Source organism: Choloepus didactylus, chromosome Y (genome assembly GCF_015220235.1).
Source record: "Choloepus didactylus isolate mChoDid1 chromosome Y, mChoDid1.pri, whole genome shotgun sequence".
Lineage (NCBI taxonomy): Eukaryota > Metazoa > Chordata > Mammalia > Pilosa > Megalonychidae > Choloepus > Choloepus didactylus.
In genome coordinates, this window is record NC_051335.1 from 33,117,363 (window position 1) to 33,136,182 (window position 18,820).

The following is an 18,820-nucleotide window of genomic DNA, read 5'->3' on the forward strand; positions in this document are numbered from 1 at the left end:
TGATCAACAGATTCTTCTATTTTCATAAGATCTACTAGTGTTTTTATTTACTCTTGCAAATTCTTCTTTATTCTCTTCCAGGGTCTTCTTGATATCCTTTATATCCTGAGCCATGATATTGGTGTTTGTGATTACTTCTTTGATTAGTTGCTCCATGTTCTGTATTTCCTTTGGTTTTTTAATTAGGGCATTTGGGTTATCCATATCTTCCGGTTTCTTTTTACGCTTTATAATTTTCCATTGTTTTCTGGCCTCTTGGCATTTAGTTATCTTGATAGGGTTCTTTCAGTATATGCATGCTTAAAGAGTTATCTATGATTGGACAGAGCTACAGTTTGGTGGAGTGCACTTTCCCTGACCTACCAGGAGATGGTGCTTCTGAGCCACCTCTTACCCTGAAGCCAGTTTTCCCCAACTTTGTGCAGCAAGTGGGGGCCCAAACCATGTGAAGATCCAATCAGTGCACCAATTTTCCGTATGCAGTGGGGACCACCAGCCCTGTCAGTGGGGCGCTTGCCCTGTGCAGTTTGGCAGGGAAGGTGGCTCTAATACCCAGTACTCCCAGCCATTCCCGTGGCTGCAGCTGGAATACCCTGGGGCTGCAGAATGTGTCTAACCCTTCAGTTCAAATTCCCCACACTCCCTTTCTTCCATGGGCCCACAAGTCCCTTGGATTGGTTTAGGGCTCCTGGCACTTCCATGCGGCACCTCTCCCTCTAGGCTGTGCACACTGCAGGCTTCCGCAGAGCAGGAGTGTGTGCTGGGGCTATGGTGCTGCAAAGGCATGTCTCCCAGCCCACTGCAAAAATGGCTACATGGGGTATGGAAACTACCCACTTCCACGATCATCTGCATGCTGCAGCGGCCCATACCTGGGTTGGTTGCTCTTAACTGTGGGTGTACGAAGGGCTATCATCCACTCCAGATACTGAGGCAGGTGTCTGGGGCATGGAAGTCACTCCCCAGTGGATTCAGCTAAGGCTCCTGCTACCGGTTCCCCGGGTCAGACACCAACCCGCCTCAGAACACAGTCAGTTTCTCCCCACCACTTGTCCACAACTGCAGTTGCATTTCCCTGGCAGTTCTCTGGACAGAACACTTACGCAACTCTGAACACAGTCTCTCGGTTTCTCCAAGTACCCAGCCGGTGAAACCCTGGAACCACTATTCTGGAACACTTTCTGTCTTTTATCTAGTGTTTTTCATGGAGGAGAATTTTGCTCTGTCTCTCCTAATCCGCCATCTTGGATCCCCCCCATTTGACATTTAGATCTTGTAGGAAGTAAAGAGTGGAATTACAAACCAAATGTACAATAATACTTTTATTTCTGTTTACCCATGTTGTTGTCTTTACTGGGGAGCTTTACTTCTTTATGCTACTTCAGTCTATTGTCTGGTGTCCTTTCCTTTCAACTTGCAAAGCTGCATTTAGCATTTATTGTGGAGCTGGTCTAGTAGTGACAAAGTCTCTCAGCTTTTGTTTATCTGGGAGTTCTTAATCTTGTCTTCAATTTTGAAAGATAGTTTTACCAAATATGGAATTCTTGGTTAACAATTTTGTCCTTTTAGCCCTTTAAATGTGTCATCTTACTGCCTTCCTGCCTCCATGATTTTTGAAGAGAAATAATCACTTAATCTTATTGAGGTTCCCTTGTATGCAACAAGTTTCCCAGTTGTGGCTTTCAGAATTCCCTCTTTATCTTTGGCATGTGATGCTTTGATTATAATATGTTATGGTGTGGGTTTATCCTGTTAGGATTTATTGCGTGCTGTGGATGTGTATATTCATGTCTGTCATTCAATTTGGGAAGTTTTCAGCCATTATTTCTCCTGAGACTCCCACAATGGGTATATTAGTATGCTTGATGGTGTCCCACAGGTTCCTGAGGTTCTGTTCACTTTTCTTTATTCATTCTTCTTTCTGCTCCCCAGACTGGATGATTTCAATTGTCTTATCTTCAGGTTCACTGAATTTTTTTCTTCTCACTGCTGTTGAGCCCCTCTAGGGAATTTTAAATTTCTGCTGCTGTGGTTATCAGCTCCGTTTGGTTCCTTTCATAATTTCTCTCCCTGTATTGATATTCCCTTTTTGTTCCTCTATCATTGTCTCAATGTCCTTTTGTTTTTTGTCCATGTTTTCCTTTAGTTCTTTGAACTTATTTAGGAACATATTTTAAAAGTCTTTGTCTGGTATGTCCCAGGTCTGTTCCTCTTCATTGATGGTTTTTAATGCTTTTATCTTCTCCTTTGCATTGGCTATTACTTCCTGTTCCTTTGTATGTTTTGCAACTTTTGTTGAAAGCTGGACATCTTGATATTTTAACATGTTATCAGCTGGAATTTAGACTCAGGCATCTATTCTTTAAACTTATATCCAGCTAGTGTTATGACAGACCTTTCCTTGGATGCCCTAAGGTACTGTGATGGTTTGTATATTTATGTCCCCTAGAAAAAGCCACATTCTTTAATGCATTCTTGTGGGGGCAGACGTATTAGTGTGGATTGGGTTGGAACCTATTGGTTCAGTGTCCATAGAGATGTGACCCACCCAACTGTAGGTGATAACTCTGGATAATTTCCATGGAGACATGGCCCCACCCATTCAGTGTGGGCCTTTTTTAGTTTACTGAAACACTATATAAGCTCAGACAGAAGGAGCTCATAGCTAGCTAGAGCTGAGACAGACATTTTGAAGATGACCGTTGGAAGCTGGTGCAAACATTTTGGAGAATGCCATTTTGAAACACAACCTAGGAGTAAGCAGACACCAGCCATGTGCCTTCCCAGCTAACAGAGGTTTTCTGGATGCCAATGGCCTTTCTCCAGTGAAGGTACCCTTTGTTGATGGGCACTTTATGGCCTTAAGACTGTAACTGTGTAATCAAATAAACCCCCTTTTATAAAAGCCAATCCATTTCTGGTGTTTTGCATTCCAGCAGCATTAATAAAGTAGTCCCAAAAAAGGAGGAGGGGAGGAGGGGGGGAGGAGGAGGAATCTCCCTAGAGATTCAGCAAAAAAAGGACAAATATCATTTGTCAGAACTCTGGAGGAAGGTAAAGACTGGAGAAGGATCCCACAAATAAGGAATTGAAGAAAGAGAAAAATGTTAGGTAGGAAATATCTGTCTTGGACCAGCTGGTCCTATTCCCTTCCCCTTACTCAGTCCCACACAGCTTGGGAAGTGTGCAGAGCCAGTGGCCAGGATGCTATTCACCTCCCACTAGGGACACAGACTGTAAAATCTCTCAGAGCAGTGATACAAATGCCCACCTATATCCACACAAGGAGACCCAAGCCCTTAGAGACCACAGCAGGGCACAAGCTGCTGAGGAGGGCTGAATACCAAAGGGCACCAAGGAAGAGCTTCCAGAATGGAGGATTAGGGAGGGAATGGCGGAACTTACTTCTTTCCCAAAAGCAGCAAGTAGCGAGGCAGAAACTGCCTGAATCAAATGTTTGGGGACCTGTGGGTCAGGGGAGGATATTCCAACACCCAGGTCAGTACAGGACAAAGAGTCTGAGAAAATGTGGGTAGAGGCTGTAACTCTGGCCCTGGCTCCTGGTGCCCATCCCCTACCCTCGAGAGAAGCAGCAGCGAGTGGCCCGATCCTTGCCTGGAGAACGACTGCAGACTGGGATGGCTGCAGGAGCCTTCCTGCCCAAGCAAAGAGGGGGAAAACAGCCCAACAATGAGTCAGATATTGGCTGGTGAAATGAGGAAATGTGATCCCTGCAGTTTCTGCCCCATCCAATCATATGCTGCTGGGCTCTGAAAAGCACCATCTGCTGGGAAGGCCAGAAAGGCAAGGGGAAGAAAGCAGGGCTTTTTGAAATCTGTCCAGACCCTGACTCAGGCTCATTGGTTATGGTCTACACCCCCTGTACAGATACCTGGTCCTATTTTGGCTGGGAAATATGATCCAACTATCAAAGCAGTACCCTAATACAAACCCAAGCAACCACTAAATCCTAGACAAGGGAGAGAAAAACCATCCTTCTGAATAGACTCATCAAGATAATCAGATGACCAGATGTCAACAACAAAAAATCACAAGACACACTAAAACACTAGAAGATATGGCCCAGTAAAGGAACAAATAAGAGTCAAAGGAGACACAGAATTTGGATCAACGAATCAAAGACATTCAACAAATCTCCTAAATCAATTCAAGGAGATGAAGGAAAATATGCATAAAGAGATAGAGGATAACACAGCAGTAAGAAGGAATGAGGTCGTGAAACATATGACAACATGGATGAACCTTGAAGACAAAATGTGAATGAAATTAGCCAGGCACAAAAGGAGAGATATTGTATGTTACTACTAATGTGAACTCTGAAAAATGTAAAATAATTGTCTTATAATGTAGAATATAGGGGACCTAGAGATAGTCAGAAGCTAGTGAATGGGCAATGATAATCTAACATGTACAGATATGATAATGAGAGTGATCTTAATGGTATGGGAATGGTCAGGTATGACTATGGTTCGTTAATGGATTTATAAGTATCAGTGACTCATTGAAGGTGAACATGTTTGTAAATGGTTGTCTAAAGGCATGTAACCCACAGAGTAGCACCACAAACCTAAATATGTGTTAGCATGATATAAGGTATGACACTGGTCCGGAGGGTTAACAACAGAGTGGTATGGAAAAACTACCCATTATGTATTGATGACTATATTTAATAGGAATATCTTACCAACTCTACACTAATACCATGGATAAATAATTAGCAGCTGATAAGAGCTCTGGGATGTATTATGTTATGATAATTGTTTAAAGTTGAGAGTAATGATGATTGCACAACTAAGTGAAGATAATGTAAGAAACTGACCGTATATCTTGGGATAGCATATATATTAAGTGAAGTTAGGAACCCACTACTTAATAAATCAAGCCCTCGACTTGAGGCTTGCTCTTGTGAAATTTAGGGTTGTAAATAGGAGGCTGGGCCCTCCTATAATTATGCCTAAGAGGCACCTCCAGGGAACCTCTTTTGTTGCTCAGATGTGGCCTTTCTCTCTCTAAGCCCAACTCAGCAAATAAATTCATTAACTGCCCCTCCCCCCAAAGGGACATGAGTCTCAGGGGAATGAATCTCCCTGGCAATGTGGGACATGATTCCCAGGAATGAGCCTGGCCTTGGCAGCAAGGGATTGAAAATGCCTACTTGACCAAAAGGGGAAAAAAAAGAAAAATAACAAGCTGAGATCGCAGAGGCTGAGAGATCCCAAATAGAGACTAGAGGCTATCCTGGAGGTTTCTCTTATGCAAGCTCTAGCTAGGCATCCCAAATGGCCACAATATACCATGCCCTTACCAAAAGTAGTCCCCAAATACCTAGGACCCTACCTGAGATTCTATAAAAGATTCACTCACTAAGTTTTATCTTTCAGAAACTTAAATCCACCAGAGTGTTCCTATACCAGACACATCCTAAAGCCCAGAGGCAATAGCTCTTTAAGATCAACTATCAGATGCGACTCATTCCCCATGCTGTCGACACCCCATTTCAATATGAAGAAGTTAGGGTGCTCACTGCCTAGACACCCTTGAAGATGGAGAAAGAGATTAAGTGAGAGGAAGGGATAGCAACAAACAAGATAAGATTTAACAAATGTCTATGAATAATGAAACTTTATATAATTATATATATGTTTTTTGGATGCTGGGGTGTTGGAATGGCTGGAAGGAGGTAAATGACATGGTGGAACTGTAGCCTATAGCGTCCTTTTGGATTTGCTCTATAGCTGCTCATTGAATTGTGCCTTGAAAGTCTCCATCTTTCTGTATATACCTTATATTGTATAATAAGGAAAGAACTGAAACTGTGGAACTATAACCCATAATAATTTTTGAAATTACCGATATGACTGCTTGTTGAGTTGTACATTAAGAGATGACACCTTTCTGTATGTATGTTGTATTTTACAATAATGGAAATGGCTGAAGTTGTGGAACTGTGACCCATGACATGCTTTGAAATTTGCTCTCTAACTACTTGTGAAATCATACTTTGAAAGTTATCAGCTATATATATATATATATATATATATATATATATATATATATGGTAAAGTTCACAATTAACAAAATGAGAAAAAGAGATAAAGCATATTTAGAAAACAATAGGAGAGCATAAAGAATTGGAAAGAATACACAGAAAAATAACAGACCTTATGGAAATTTTCAAAAGCCTCTGTAGATGAAATTTAAAATATACTTAAAGATACACAACAGCAGATTTGAAGAGGCAGAAGAAAGGATCAGCAAGCTAGAAGACAGCAACCAAATTTGAACAGTCAAAAGAACAAATGGAGAATAAAATGGAAAAATTTGAGCAGGGTCTCAGGGAAATGATTGATAACATGAAGTACACAAATATACGCATCATAGGTGTCCCAGAAGAAGAGAAGGGAAAGGGTCAGGAAATAATGTCTGGAAATTTCCCAGTCTTTATAAAATAACCAAATATGCAAATCAAAGAAGCCCAACATAGTACAAACAGAATAAATCTGTATAGACCCACTCCAAGACACATACCAATCAAGCTATCAAATGCCAAAGAGAAGGAGAAAATCCTGAAAGCAGCAAGAGAAAAACAATTCACCACATACAAGGGAAGCCAAATAAGACTAAATGCTGATTTCTCATCAGACACCATGGAGGCAAGAAGGCAGTGGTATGATATATTTAAGATACTGGAAGAGAAAAATTGCCAGCCAATAATTCTCTATCCAGCAAGGTTCTCCTTCAAAACTGAGGGAGAGCTTAAAATAGTCACAGATAAACAGAAGCCTAGAGAGCTCATTAACAAGAGACCCGCCCTACAAGAACTACTAACAGGAGTTATACTGGCTGAAAATAAAAGACAAGAGAGAGAGGCTTGGAGGTAGGTATATAAATGAAGAGTATTAACAAGGGTAACTAAAAGGATAAAAGAAAAAAAAAAAAGATCTGAGAAATAAAAGCCAAAGGATAAAATGGCTGAAGTAAGTACTGCCTTTACAGTAATAACATTGAATGTTAATGGATTAAACTCCCCAATAAAAAGACCTAGATAGGCAGAAAGAATTAAAAAATATGATCCATGTATATGTTGTTTACAAGGGACTCATTTTAGACACAAAGCTACAAATATGTTGAAAGCGAAAGAATAGAAAAAGATATTCCATGCAAGCAGTAACCAAAAATATAAGCTAATATACTAATACCAGACAAAGTAGACTTTAAATGCAAAAATGTTGTAAGAGACAAAGAAGGGCACTATATGAAAGGGGCAATTCACCAAGAAGAAATAACAATCATAAATATTTATGATCTAATCAAGGTGCCCCAAAGTGCATAAGGCAAACAGTGACAAAACTGAAGGGATTAATAGATGTCTCTACGATAATAGCGGGAGACTTCAACACACCACTCTCTTCAAAAGATTGAACATCTAAACAGAGGATCAATAAGGAAACAGAGAACCTAAATAATATGATACATGAACTAGACCTAACAGACATATACAGAACATTGCACCCAAAACAGCAGGATATACATTCTTCTCAAGTGCTCATGGAACATTCTCCAGGATAGACCACATGCTGGGGCACAAAACAGGTCTTAATAAATTTTAAAAGATTGCAAGTATACAAAGCACTTTCTCTGAACGTAATGGAGTGAAGTTGGAAATCAATAACAACCAGAGAACTGGAAATTTCACAAATATATGCAGATTAAACAGGCTCTTAATTAGTGGGTCAAAGAAGGCATTGTAAGAGAAATCAGTTAATATCTTGAGATGAATGAAAATGAGAACACCATGTATCCGAACTTAAGGGGCGCAGCAAAATTTATAGCTTTAAACGCCTACATTAAAAAGAAAGAGCTAAAACCACAGACTTAGCTGAACAACAGGAGAAACTAGAGAAAGAATGACATTCTAATTCCAAAGCAAGCAGAAGGAAAGAAATAATAAAGATTAGACAGAATAAATGAAATGGAGAATTAAAAAACGATTTTAAAAATCAAGAAAAAAAAATCAATAAAACCAGAAGTTGGTTCTTTGAGATCAATAAAATCGACAGACACTTAGCTAGACTGACAAAGACAAAAAGAAGATGCCAATAAATAAAATCAGAAATGAGAGGCTGGTCATTGCCATGGACCCAGAAGAAAAGTGTAGGGTCTTCCCTGATCCTTTCTGTGCATGTGGCATGTAACTTGTCTTAGGGATATGGAATGTTGCCATAGGCATTCTGCCATTTACACAGTTACAAATCTCCACTTTTCCCTGGGAAACAGTTTCCTCATGGTCCCAAGTACTGCACTGTATTCCCACAGCCAGCAATCCCTTGCCCCAGGCAGCCATGACTTGATTGTTCTCCCACTGCATTCTGTAGGAGAGCTTGGTGAGTTGCCTCTACACACAGGGCAAGTTCTAGGAAGGTGAGCCTGTGATGAGTGTCCTGGTTCAGTCCCTCAGGGTGCCACGAAACAGATTGGGCCATATGTACATGCTTCCATTATGTGCACGCGAGTTACTCTGCTCCCTCTGAAACTGAAACCAAGGACCCAAACTGGGAGTGGGGGCCCGGCTCCAAGCCGGTGAGAGGAGGAGGGAGGAGCCAGCAAGAGTGCCAGGAGATGTCTCTCTAGCTAAGCCAACTTGAAAGGTGAAATCACTGCCCTCCCCCCTACGTGGGATCAGACACCCAGGGGAGTGAATCTCCCTGGCAACGTGGAATATGACTCCCGGGGAGGAATGTAGACCTGGCATCGTGGGACGGAGAACATCTTCTTGACCAAAAGGGGGATGTGAAAGGAAATGAAATAAGCTTCAGTGGCAGAGAGAATCCAAAAGGAGCCGAGAGGTCACTCTGGTGGGCACTCTTACGCACACCTTAGACAACCCTTTTTAGGTTCTAAAGAATTGGGGTAGCTGGTGGCGGATACCTGAAACTATCAAACTACAACCCAGAACCCATGAATCTCGAAGACAGTTGTATAAAAATGTAGCTTATGAGGGGTGACAAGGGGATTGGGAAAGCCATAAGGACCACACTCCACTTCGTCTAGTTTATGGATGGATGAGTAGAAAAATAGGGGAAGGAAACAAACAGACAAAGGTACCCAGTGTTCTTTTTTACTTCAATTGCTCTTTTTCACTCTAATTATTATTCTTGTTATTCTTGTGTGTGTGCTAATGAAGGTGTCAGGGATTGATTTGGGTGATGAAGGTACAACTATGTAATGGTACTGTGAACAATCGAAAGTACAATTTGTTTTGTATGACTGCGTGGTATATGAATATATCTCAATAAAATGAAGATTAAAAAAAAAAAAAAAAAAAAGACATCATGCTGAGCAAAATAAGCCAGGCACAAAAAGAGAGATATTGTATGTTACCACTAATGTGAATTCTGTGAAAAATGTACAATGTTTTATACTGTAGAATGTAGGGGACCTAGAGATACCAATTAGTGGAGGGGGAATGATAATCTAATAAGAACAGATAAACTATGGAGGGTAATCTCAATGTTATGGGAATGCTCAGGAATGATTATGGTTTGTAAACTTTCTTGGATATAGTAAGATCATGTTGGAAGCAATAGAGTTATTTTAGGTTTTTTATTTTCTCTTATTCCTTTGTTTTCTTAGGGGTTGTTAATTTTCTTGGGGTATGGTAGGAACATGTTGGAAGCAATGTAGTTATTTTAGATTATTTGTTTTTCTTACTCCTCTGTTTGGACATGGTTTATTAATTTTCTTGGGGTATGGTAGGAACATATTGGAAGCAAAGTAGTTATTTTAGGTTATTTGTTTTCCTTAATCCATTGCTTTGTTTGAAATGTTGTGGGGTTTTTTTGGTTGTTGTTTGCCTGTTTGTTTTTAATTTTTTGATAAACAAAGTTAAAAAATTGAAAAAAATTCAGTAGAAAAATGGGAGTAAAAACTAAATGACAAATAGGGTGGGATGGGAGGATGGTTTGGGTATTCTCTTTTCACTTTTATTTTTTATTCTTATTCTGATTCTTTCTGATGTAAGGAAAATGTTCAGAAATAGATTGTGGTGATGAACGCATAACTATATGATCATACTGTGAACAGTTGATTGTATACCATGGATGACTGTATGGTTTGTGAATATATTTCAATAAAACTGAATTTAAAAAAAAAAAAAAAAAAAAAAGAGTGCCAGGAGAGCCCACAGTTTTTAAGTTGCCTTTTTCTTGATTCAGTGCTTGCCCTGTTACTACATTCCTTTAACTGTTTTCTGGAGCTTTGAGAAAGATGTTTCTGCCAGTTCTTACTGGTTGTTCAAAGCTTCTGTGTGGGAATGGAGCCCTCACTCTGCCATCTTGATGGGGTTGGTATATAGAGGAATATCTCAGAGATATTGTGGGTTCAGTTCCAGGCCACCACAATAAGGCAAATATTGCAATAAAGTTAGTCACATGAATTTCTTGGTTTCCCAGTGCATATAAAAGTTATATTTACATTATGCTGTAGTCTGTTGAATGTACAATAGAATTATGTCTAAAAAGTCGGTGTACATACCTTAATTAAAATGTGACACAGAGACATGAAGTGAGCACATGCTATTGGAAAAATGGCGCCAATAGACTTGCTCAGCACAAGTTTGCCACAAACCTTCAATTTGTAAAAAAGTGCAATTTCTGTGAAACGCAACAAAGTGAAGCACGATAAAATCAGGTATGTTTGTATATTATAAAATGAAGATATATTTTAAGTGAATAAAGATGTTATGCTATATTTGTATTTTAAAAACAAAGGAAAAATGTATTGATAAGGATTCTTTGTGTATGCATAGACTATCTTCGTAAGGTATATGAGAAATCAGAAGCACTATTTGCTTCTAGGGAAGAGAACTGTGGAGGATGGGGTGGGATTTCCTATTAAAAAATTAAACAAGCGAAGGGGAAATGAGAGCAGTTAGGAAGCTGTACATTAGTCCAGAAAAGGGATACTGGTGGCTTCAGCAAATATAATGGCAGGGAAGATGGAAAAAAGTAGGTAAGTTCATGGTCTATTTTGGAGATTAAATTCACAGTATTTCCTGAAAAAATAGATGCGGGAGTTGAGGGAAAGAGGAATTAGAGATGAATCCCAGGTTTCTGTTAAGCATCTGGGTGGGTGGAATTGAGTCTTTTTATCTTTGAGTTGGTTATCTAAGGCAGTTTTCTGTGGGCTCTTGAGCCTGACTACCTGAACATGAATTCTACCTACTCTACTTCCCAGCTCTGTGACCTTGGACAAGTCATGTCATTTCTTTGTAGAATCTGGTAATAATAATAGAACCTACCGCATAGGGTTGTTGTGAGGATTAAATGAGATAATACACGTACACCTTAGAACAGCTCCTGGCACATAGTAAAATCTGTATATGTGGGTGCTGCTGTTATAATAATAATTATTGATTATTATTACTATTACTACATTGACTATGACTATTACTGCTCCTCCTTCTCTTCTGTCAGGAAGTTGCCCAGCCCATATTAAGAGCTTATTAAATGTTGAAGCAAAGAAGGAAGGAATGCTGGAGCTTTAAAGGTCATAGTTATTTAACTTACTGGTTGATCTATGAAATGGACATTTTTCAAAAGGCCTTTTAGAGGCATTTGAAGATATGAGCTGGTGAGATTCATAGGTCATGAGATTTGTTTACATTTTTTTTTAACTTTCATTTTCTGTGCAGGCCTGAAGGCATTGAACGGCAATACAGGAAGAAGTGTGCAAAGTAAGTATTCACATTGTGGATTTTTTTCAGTTCCATACTATATTAGGGAAATAATTATGTATATACACTTCACTGTTTGTCATTATCCTTAAAATCTCAGTTGCCTTCAAACTTCAACTAATCAAAGAGCAACATGCTTCCCCAAGAGACTATTCAAAGTTCCATGCCTGACCAGTTGGCCACAAAACTGGATTTTTAACATAGCATAATTTTTTAAAAATTGATATGTAAATTTACAAATTTTAAATGTACAATTTGATGAGATTTAACAAGAGTATACAGTCAGGTAATGCCATCACTATCATGATAAAAAACATTTCCAACACTCCATGTGCCCTTTGCTGTCAATCTCCTTTTTCCACTCCTCTCCCCTGGCAACCATTGATCTGCTTTTTGTCACTGTAGTTTTGCCTTTTGTAAAATTTTACATAAATTCTACAATATGTATTCTACATACAATATGTATCTTTTGCATCTGGCTTCTTTCACTTAGCATAATGCTTTTGGGACCCATCCTAGATGTTGTGTGTATCAACAGTTTGTTCTTCTTTACTGCTGAGTAGTATTCCCTTGTATGGTTGTACCACTGTTTATCCTTCACCTGTTGAAGGACATTTCAAGTTTGGGCTATCACAACTGAAGCTGCTGTGAACATTCTAGTATAAATCTTGATGGGGCATGCTTTTTTTTTCTTGGAGTGGGATTACTGGGTCATGTGATAAAGGACACATAGTGTGTTTTAATCCAGACCTACTCAAAGCCTATTATAAGACTATAGACCTAAAAACCTTAGTTTAGAAAGTATTCTTTAAAGCAAAACATAAAAATGCAAAAGTTTTCTCCAGCTCTAGGCTTTTAATTGTGAGACTATTACACAGTCTTGTTGATGTAACTGCAGTTCTATCTTGGCTCTCAAAGGATTCATACTAGAAGAATGAAAGCAGGGGAAAATTGACAAGATGGCTCAGCCGCACTGGATTGGATTGGTTAAATGTGTTTTATCACATCTTATAGGCCCACTTTATTTAGTTCAAAAAGTATTATGATGGCCAATCAAAGAAAGCATGGTGACTACTACACAGATTAGTTTGAAGACCACTGCAATGGAGCCTTTAGCTACCTTTTGACTCTGCAAAACCAAAATTCAACAAACAGAAAGAAAACTAGATAAAACCCCCAAACTAGTTACCCAGATTTCTGGGAAGAATGGCCACAGTTTTAGTTGGAAAACAACCCAGTAGCATGAGCCAGTGTTTCCCAAACTTGTCTGATTATAAAAATCACCAGGGATAATGATTAAAATGACAGAGTCCCAAGGCTCACCGCTGAGATCTGCTGAATCAGGGTCTCCTGAGGAGGGACCTGGGAATCTGTTCAGTAGTTTTAACAAACACCCTAAATGACTCTTAATCAAGTAGTTTGGGGTAACACTGGGAAGAGTTAATGAATGATTAGTTGATGCCACAGACAAAAATATTCCCAGAATCTAAGCATCCTTTGCAAATAGCTGTTCTGGAGATTTGGATTCTGAGGCCTCCCAGAGATTCACTCTGCTCTTTGCAGGTGTGGACTACCACTCTTCTACCAGTCCCAGCCGAAGAATGCTCCAGTGACCTTCATTGTGGATGGAGCAGTAGTCAAGTTTGGCCAAGGTTTTGGGAAAACGAATATATATACTCAGAAACAAGAGCCTCCTAAGAAGGTAATCAACATTCAAGGTGACAAACTGGTTAATACAGCTATAGACTTGGGCCTAAAATTTTAAATAAGGTTATAGTGCACAAGAAGCTGCTCTTTACGGATCCATTCTTTATGACAAGAATGCCATTTTTGGGTTTGAGCAAATGGTACAGAATTGTAACATCTTTTATGTGTTCTTTTTTCTTTCCTGCAGTTGCTCTGTGAGTGAAGTCAGAATTTGTAGGTTTTGTATTCACATATTTTTCCTTTAAAAAATTTTCTTTTTCTGGCATGAAAAGTTAAAAATTAAATGAATCAGGCTAATTTTATATATATAGTTAAAAACTCTTTATGGCAAATGTTAGAAAAATAAGTAAATAAAAACGGTGCTTTTAGATCAGTCAGCCTGTCCTGAAGAGGTGTGTTGCAGCCCCCAACCCACCCCAAACGCTATTGGATCCTCTTGTGGTAAACTGGACTAATTCCTCTTCCTGCTGTTCCAGGTGATGATGACCAAACGGACTAAAGACATGGGCAAGTTCAGCTCTGTCACTGTGTCTACCATTGATGAAGAGGAAGAGGAGATTGAGGCTGTAAGTGCTTCTGCGGAAGTGGAATTTAAGGAGAGGTGGGGCAGAAGGAAGGGGACTCTAAAGCTAGAGCATCTGAGTAGCAGGATAATTAGACTTTGCTTTTAGACCCTGTTCTGCTAGTAAGAAATGGTATGATGCTGGGATAGTCCCTGTTACTCTGGATCTCAGGGAAATCAGTAAAATAAGAACAAGAGAATTGGATTAGATCATTGATTTTTGCTAATTTACTTATTGCTTAATGGGTACAGAGTTTCTTTTTTGGATGATGAAAAAATTTTGGTAATAGATGGTGGTGATGATCATACAACAATGTAAATGTAATCAATGCCACTAATTTACCATTAATGGCAAATTTTATGTTATATTTATTACCACAATAAAAATAACCCCCCCGTTTCCCTTCTTCCCCTCCCCTGCCAACCTGTAATCTCATTTCTGTTTCTATGAATTTGCCTATTCTAGATATTTCCTATAAGCAAGATCATACAATATTTGTCCTTTTCTGTTCAGCTTATTTCACTCAGCATAATATTGTCAGGATTCATCCATGTTGTAGCACATATAAACTTCATCTGTTTATATGACTGAAAAATATTCTGTATGGATATACCATATTTTGTTTATCCATTCATCTGTTAATGGTCACTTGGGTTGTTGCCACCTTTTGGCAATTGTGAATAATGCTGCTATGAACATTGGTGTACAAATATCTGTTTGAGCACCTGCTTTCAGTTCCTTGGGGTATATACCTAGAAGTAGGATTACCGGGTTATATGATAGTTCTATGATTAACTTTTTGAGAAACTGCCAAAATGTTTTCCACTGCAACTGTACCCTTTTACATTTCCACCAGCAATGTACAAGAGTTCCAATTTCTCCATATCCTTTCCAACACTGGTTATTTTCTGTGTTTCCCCCTCCCCCCCATAAATCCATATGTTTATTTTATTTTTAATTATTTATTTATTTATTTATTTAATGAGGAATTTTATTGCTTTGGAATTCGACAAGGAAACAAAATGGACACCAACAAAAGAAAAAAATCTGGATATTAATGCAACCTTAGAAAATACTTCTTTATTAGGTTTTGGTATTGGAGTGCTATTAGCTTCATAGAATGAATTAGGTAGTGTTCCTTTTTCTTTAATTTTTTGGAAGAGTATGAGCAGGAATGGTGTTAGTTCTTCGAATGTTTGGTAAAATTCCCCTGTGAAGCCCTGGGCTTTCTTCTGTAGGGAGGTTTTCGATAACTGATTGATATTTATTATTTTTTAAAATTTTATTTTATTTTTACAAACACTCCCCCCTTACTTCCTCCCCCAGCCCCTTCCCCCAGTAATCTCTAATCTGCTCTCTATCTTTACAAATTTGCTTTTTCTAGTCATATTTTATAAGTGATATGCAATTTTTGTCCTTAGGTGTCTTGCTTATTTCACTGAGCATGTTTTTGAGGTTCTTCCATGTTGCAACATGTCTCATAATTTCATTTTTTCTTATGGCCAAATAATATTCCATTGTGTGTATATACCATATTTTGTTCATTCATTCATTTGTTGATGGGTACTTGGGTTGTTTCCAGCTTTGAACTGTTGTGAATAATGATGTTATATAAACATTGGTGTACAAGTGTCTTTTTGCAACCCTGTTTTCATTCACTTCTCTTTGGGTATATACCTAGGAGTGGGATTGCTGGCCAAATTGCTTTCCACCATGGCTGCACCATTTTACATTCCCACCAACAGTGCACTAGAGTTTCAATTTTTCTGTATCCTTTCCAACACTTGTTATTTTCCATTATTTAATAATAGCCTTCCTTGTGGGAAATGGTATCTCACTGTGGTTTTAATTTGCATTTCCCTAATGGCTAATGAAGTTGAGTATCTGTTTATGTTTTTATTGGCTGTTTGTATATCTTCTTTAGTAAAAGTCCTTTGCCCATTTTTAAATTAGGTTGTTTTGGTTGATGTTTTGGTTGAAGTATAAAGTACAAAGTTTTTTATACTTTCTAGATATTAAAGCCTTTTCCAATATATGGTTTGAAACTATTTTCTCCCATTCTATAGATTGTCTTTTCACTTTTCTTGATAATTTTCTTTGATGCACAATTTTTAATTTTGATGAAATCAAATTTATGTGTTGTTTCTTTTGTTGCTTGTATTTTTGGTGTCATATCTAAGAATCCATTGTCAAATCCCAGGCTATGAAGATTTGCCCCTATGTTTGAGTCCTTGATCCGTTTTGAGTTGATTTTTATATATGGTGTGAGGTAGGGGGTCTAACTTCATTGTTCTGCATGTAGATATCCAGATTTCCCGGCATCATTTGTTGAAAAGCCTATACTTCCCCATTGAGTATACTGACACTCTTATTGAAAATCAGTTGGCCACAAATGTGTGGGTCTATTTCTGGACTTTCATTTCTGTACCACTGAATTAATTTGCCTATCTTTGTGCCGGTATCACCCTGTTTTGGTTACTGTCACTTTGTAATATAATTTGAAATCAAGAAGTGTGAATCCTCCAAACCTGTTTTTCTTTTCCAGGATTGTTTTGGCTCTTCGGGGCCCCTTGCAATTCCATATGAATTTGATGGTTGCCTTTTCCATTTCTGCAAAACCAGCTCCTGGACTTTTGATCAGGATTGTGTTGAATCTGTAGATTGCTTTGGGTAGTATTGGCATCTTAACAATAGTAAGTCTTCCAATCCATGAGCATGGAAGTCTTTCCATTTCTTTAGATCTTCTTTAATTTCCCTGAGCAATGTTTTGTAGTTTTCAGTAAACAAGTCCTTCACATCCTTGGTTAAATTTATTCGTAGATATTTTATTCTTTTAGATGCTATTGCAAATGGAATTGTTTTCCAGATTTCCATTTTGGATTGTTTGTTGCTGTTGTAAAGAAACACAACTGATTTTTTTTTTTAATTTATTTTTGAAATACTTTTAAACTTACAGGGCAGTTACAAAATAATACAAGCCCCCTACAGAGAACCCCAACATACCCCATCCCCCTAGATACCCAGACTCACTGATTTTGCCACATTTGCCGTATCATTCTAGCTCTCTATCCATTGATATATCAATCCCTCTATCTAGCTATACATCTGTCTGTCTCTCTATTAATCCATTTTCTGAACATTTGAGAGTAGGTTGTGTGCTCCTTAAATACTTAAAATTGTAGTGTACATTTCCTAAGAGCAAGAATATTTACATAAAAACAACTGATTTCTGCATGTTGCTTGTACCCCACAATGTTGTTGAATTTATTAGCTCTAGTAGCTTTCTGTGGATTTTCTATATAAAGGATCATGTCATCTGCAAATAGGGGTAGTTTTACTTCTTCCTTTCCAATCTGGGTTCCTTTATTTCTTTTTACTGTCTAATTGCTCTGTCTAGAAATGCCAGTACAATGTTGAATAGCAGTGGTGAAAGCGAGCAGCCTTGTCTTGTTCCTGACTTTGGGGACAAGCTTTCTGCCTTTTACCAGATCAGTGGTTTTTCATACTGTTTTGTAAGATGCCTTAAGGGGTAAAGCCCCCATCCCACTTCAATTTAAGAACTAGTGAACTACATGATTTTAGGTTCCTTCCAGTTCTGATGGTTTGTGAGTCTAACCTTAGCAGTAGCAGCAACTACATTTATGGTACTTCAGTATAATGATATTTAGAGAGAGTTGTTATCTGTTATTTTAAAAATGGTTTCATTTGAAACCTGAACCCTATGGATCATTGAAAAGATGAAGAGTTGAAAGGGAACAGGGTCCTTCCAGTTACATAACGATTTCATTATCTGAGTAGTATAAATTGCTGCTTATTGTCCTTGTTGTTATTCATTGACAAGTTGCTGATTTAAGGATGCTCCTTTTCTCCCTCAGAGAGAAGTTGCTGACTCGTATGCCCAGAATGCCAAAGTGATTGAAAAACAGCTGGAACGCAAAGGCATGAGCAAGAGGCGGCTGCAAGAGCTGGTGAGTGCCATGCGGGTGGAAAGGTGCTAGGCTTGGTTATTTGGATTTCTTGCTCTGACAGACCTTCAAGCCGGGGTTACTAGAGTAGTTTGCTGCCGGGTTCCTAACCCTGGGTTGCAACCACATGGATGTCTATAATCCCTGCTCTGTAGCAGTGACCATAGGATCTAGCCCTGAAGTTATAATGCTTGTTAGATAGTCCTAACTAGAATGATATTTTAATCTGCTAGGTGTGAGGCATGGTCAGGAGCAAAAGGTTAGGGTGTAATGGCCTATAATAGTGCTATATTGGCAGTACAAGAATTGGGACTGGTCTTTGCTTCTTAAAGCCCTCATGGTGGTTTTCATGTTATTCATGGGCTCATCTTAAAGTATTCACCTCAATATATGATGGTGCCTATGTTTTTGTGGGGTTTTTTTGGATAATAATTTACTTATATTTCATTAAAACTAAACATCACTGCCTTGGTGACTCATCAAATGGTATACTAGTCTATTTTAATGACTACAGAGGATTTTTTGGTGACAGAGATGGTGAGTCCTGGGAGCTTTTTCACCTTGCCACAGTGGTCTAGAGCAGTGCTTAGCAAACTTTCCGAGGTGAAGGACCAGTGCTTTTTTTTTTTTAACTTCCAATCTGTCTTGCACAGATTCGTAATTTGTAACATACAATAAATAATGAATTGGCCTCAAATTTTATTAGTAGGTTATTTTATTTTATTGTTATTTTGTCAGATTGCTGTAAAAGTTTCTAAATACTTAATCTCAATTTTTGTGCAAATCTTGACATGGACTGGTAAAAAATGGTTCAAGGACCTGTACCAGTT

General features: G+C 38.5%; 1 protein-coding gene across 1 annotated transcript in view; it reads left to right on the forward strand.

Annotated features, from left to right (window-relative positions):
- CYHXorf56 (chromosome Y CXorf56 homolog) overlaps nt 1-18,820 on the forward strand; it is a 109,653-nt gene that overhangs the window by 82,368 nt on the left and 8,465 nt on the right. Inside the window, exons 3-6 of the mRNA XM_037822875.1 lie at nt 11,714-11,755; nt 13,319-13,457; nt 13,939-14,028; nt 17,901-17,993. Of these exons, the coding sequence (XP_037678803.1) occupies nt 11,714-11,755; nt 13,319-13,457; nt 13,939-14,028; nt 17,901-17,993 (364 nt within the window). The remainder of the gene's footprint in view (nt 1-11,713; nt 11,756-13,318; nt 13,458-13,938; nt 14,029-17,900; nt 17,994-18,820) is intronic.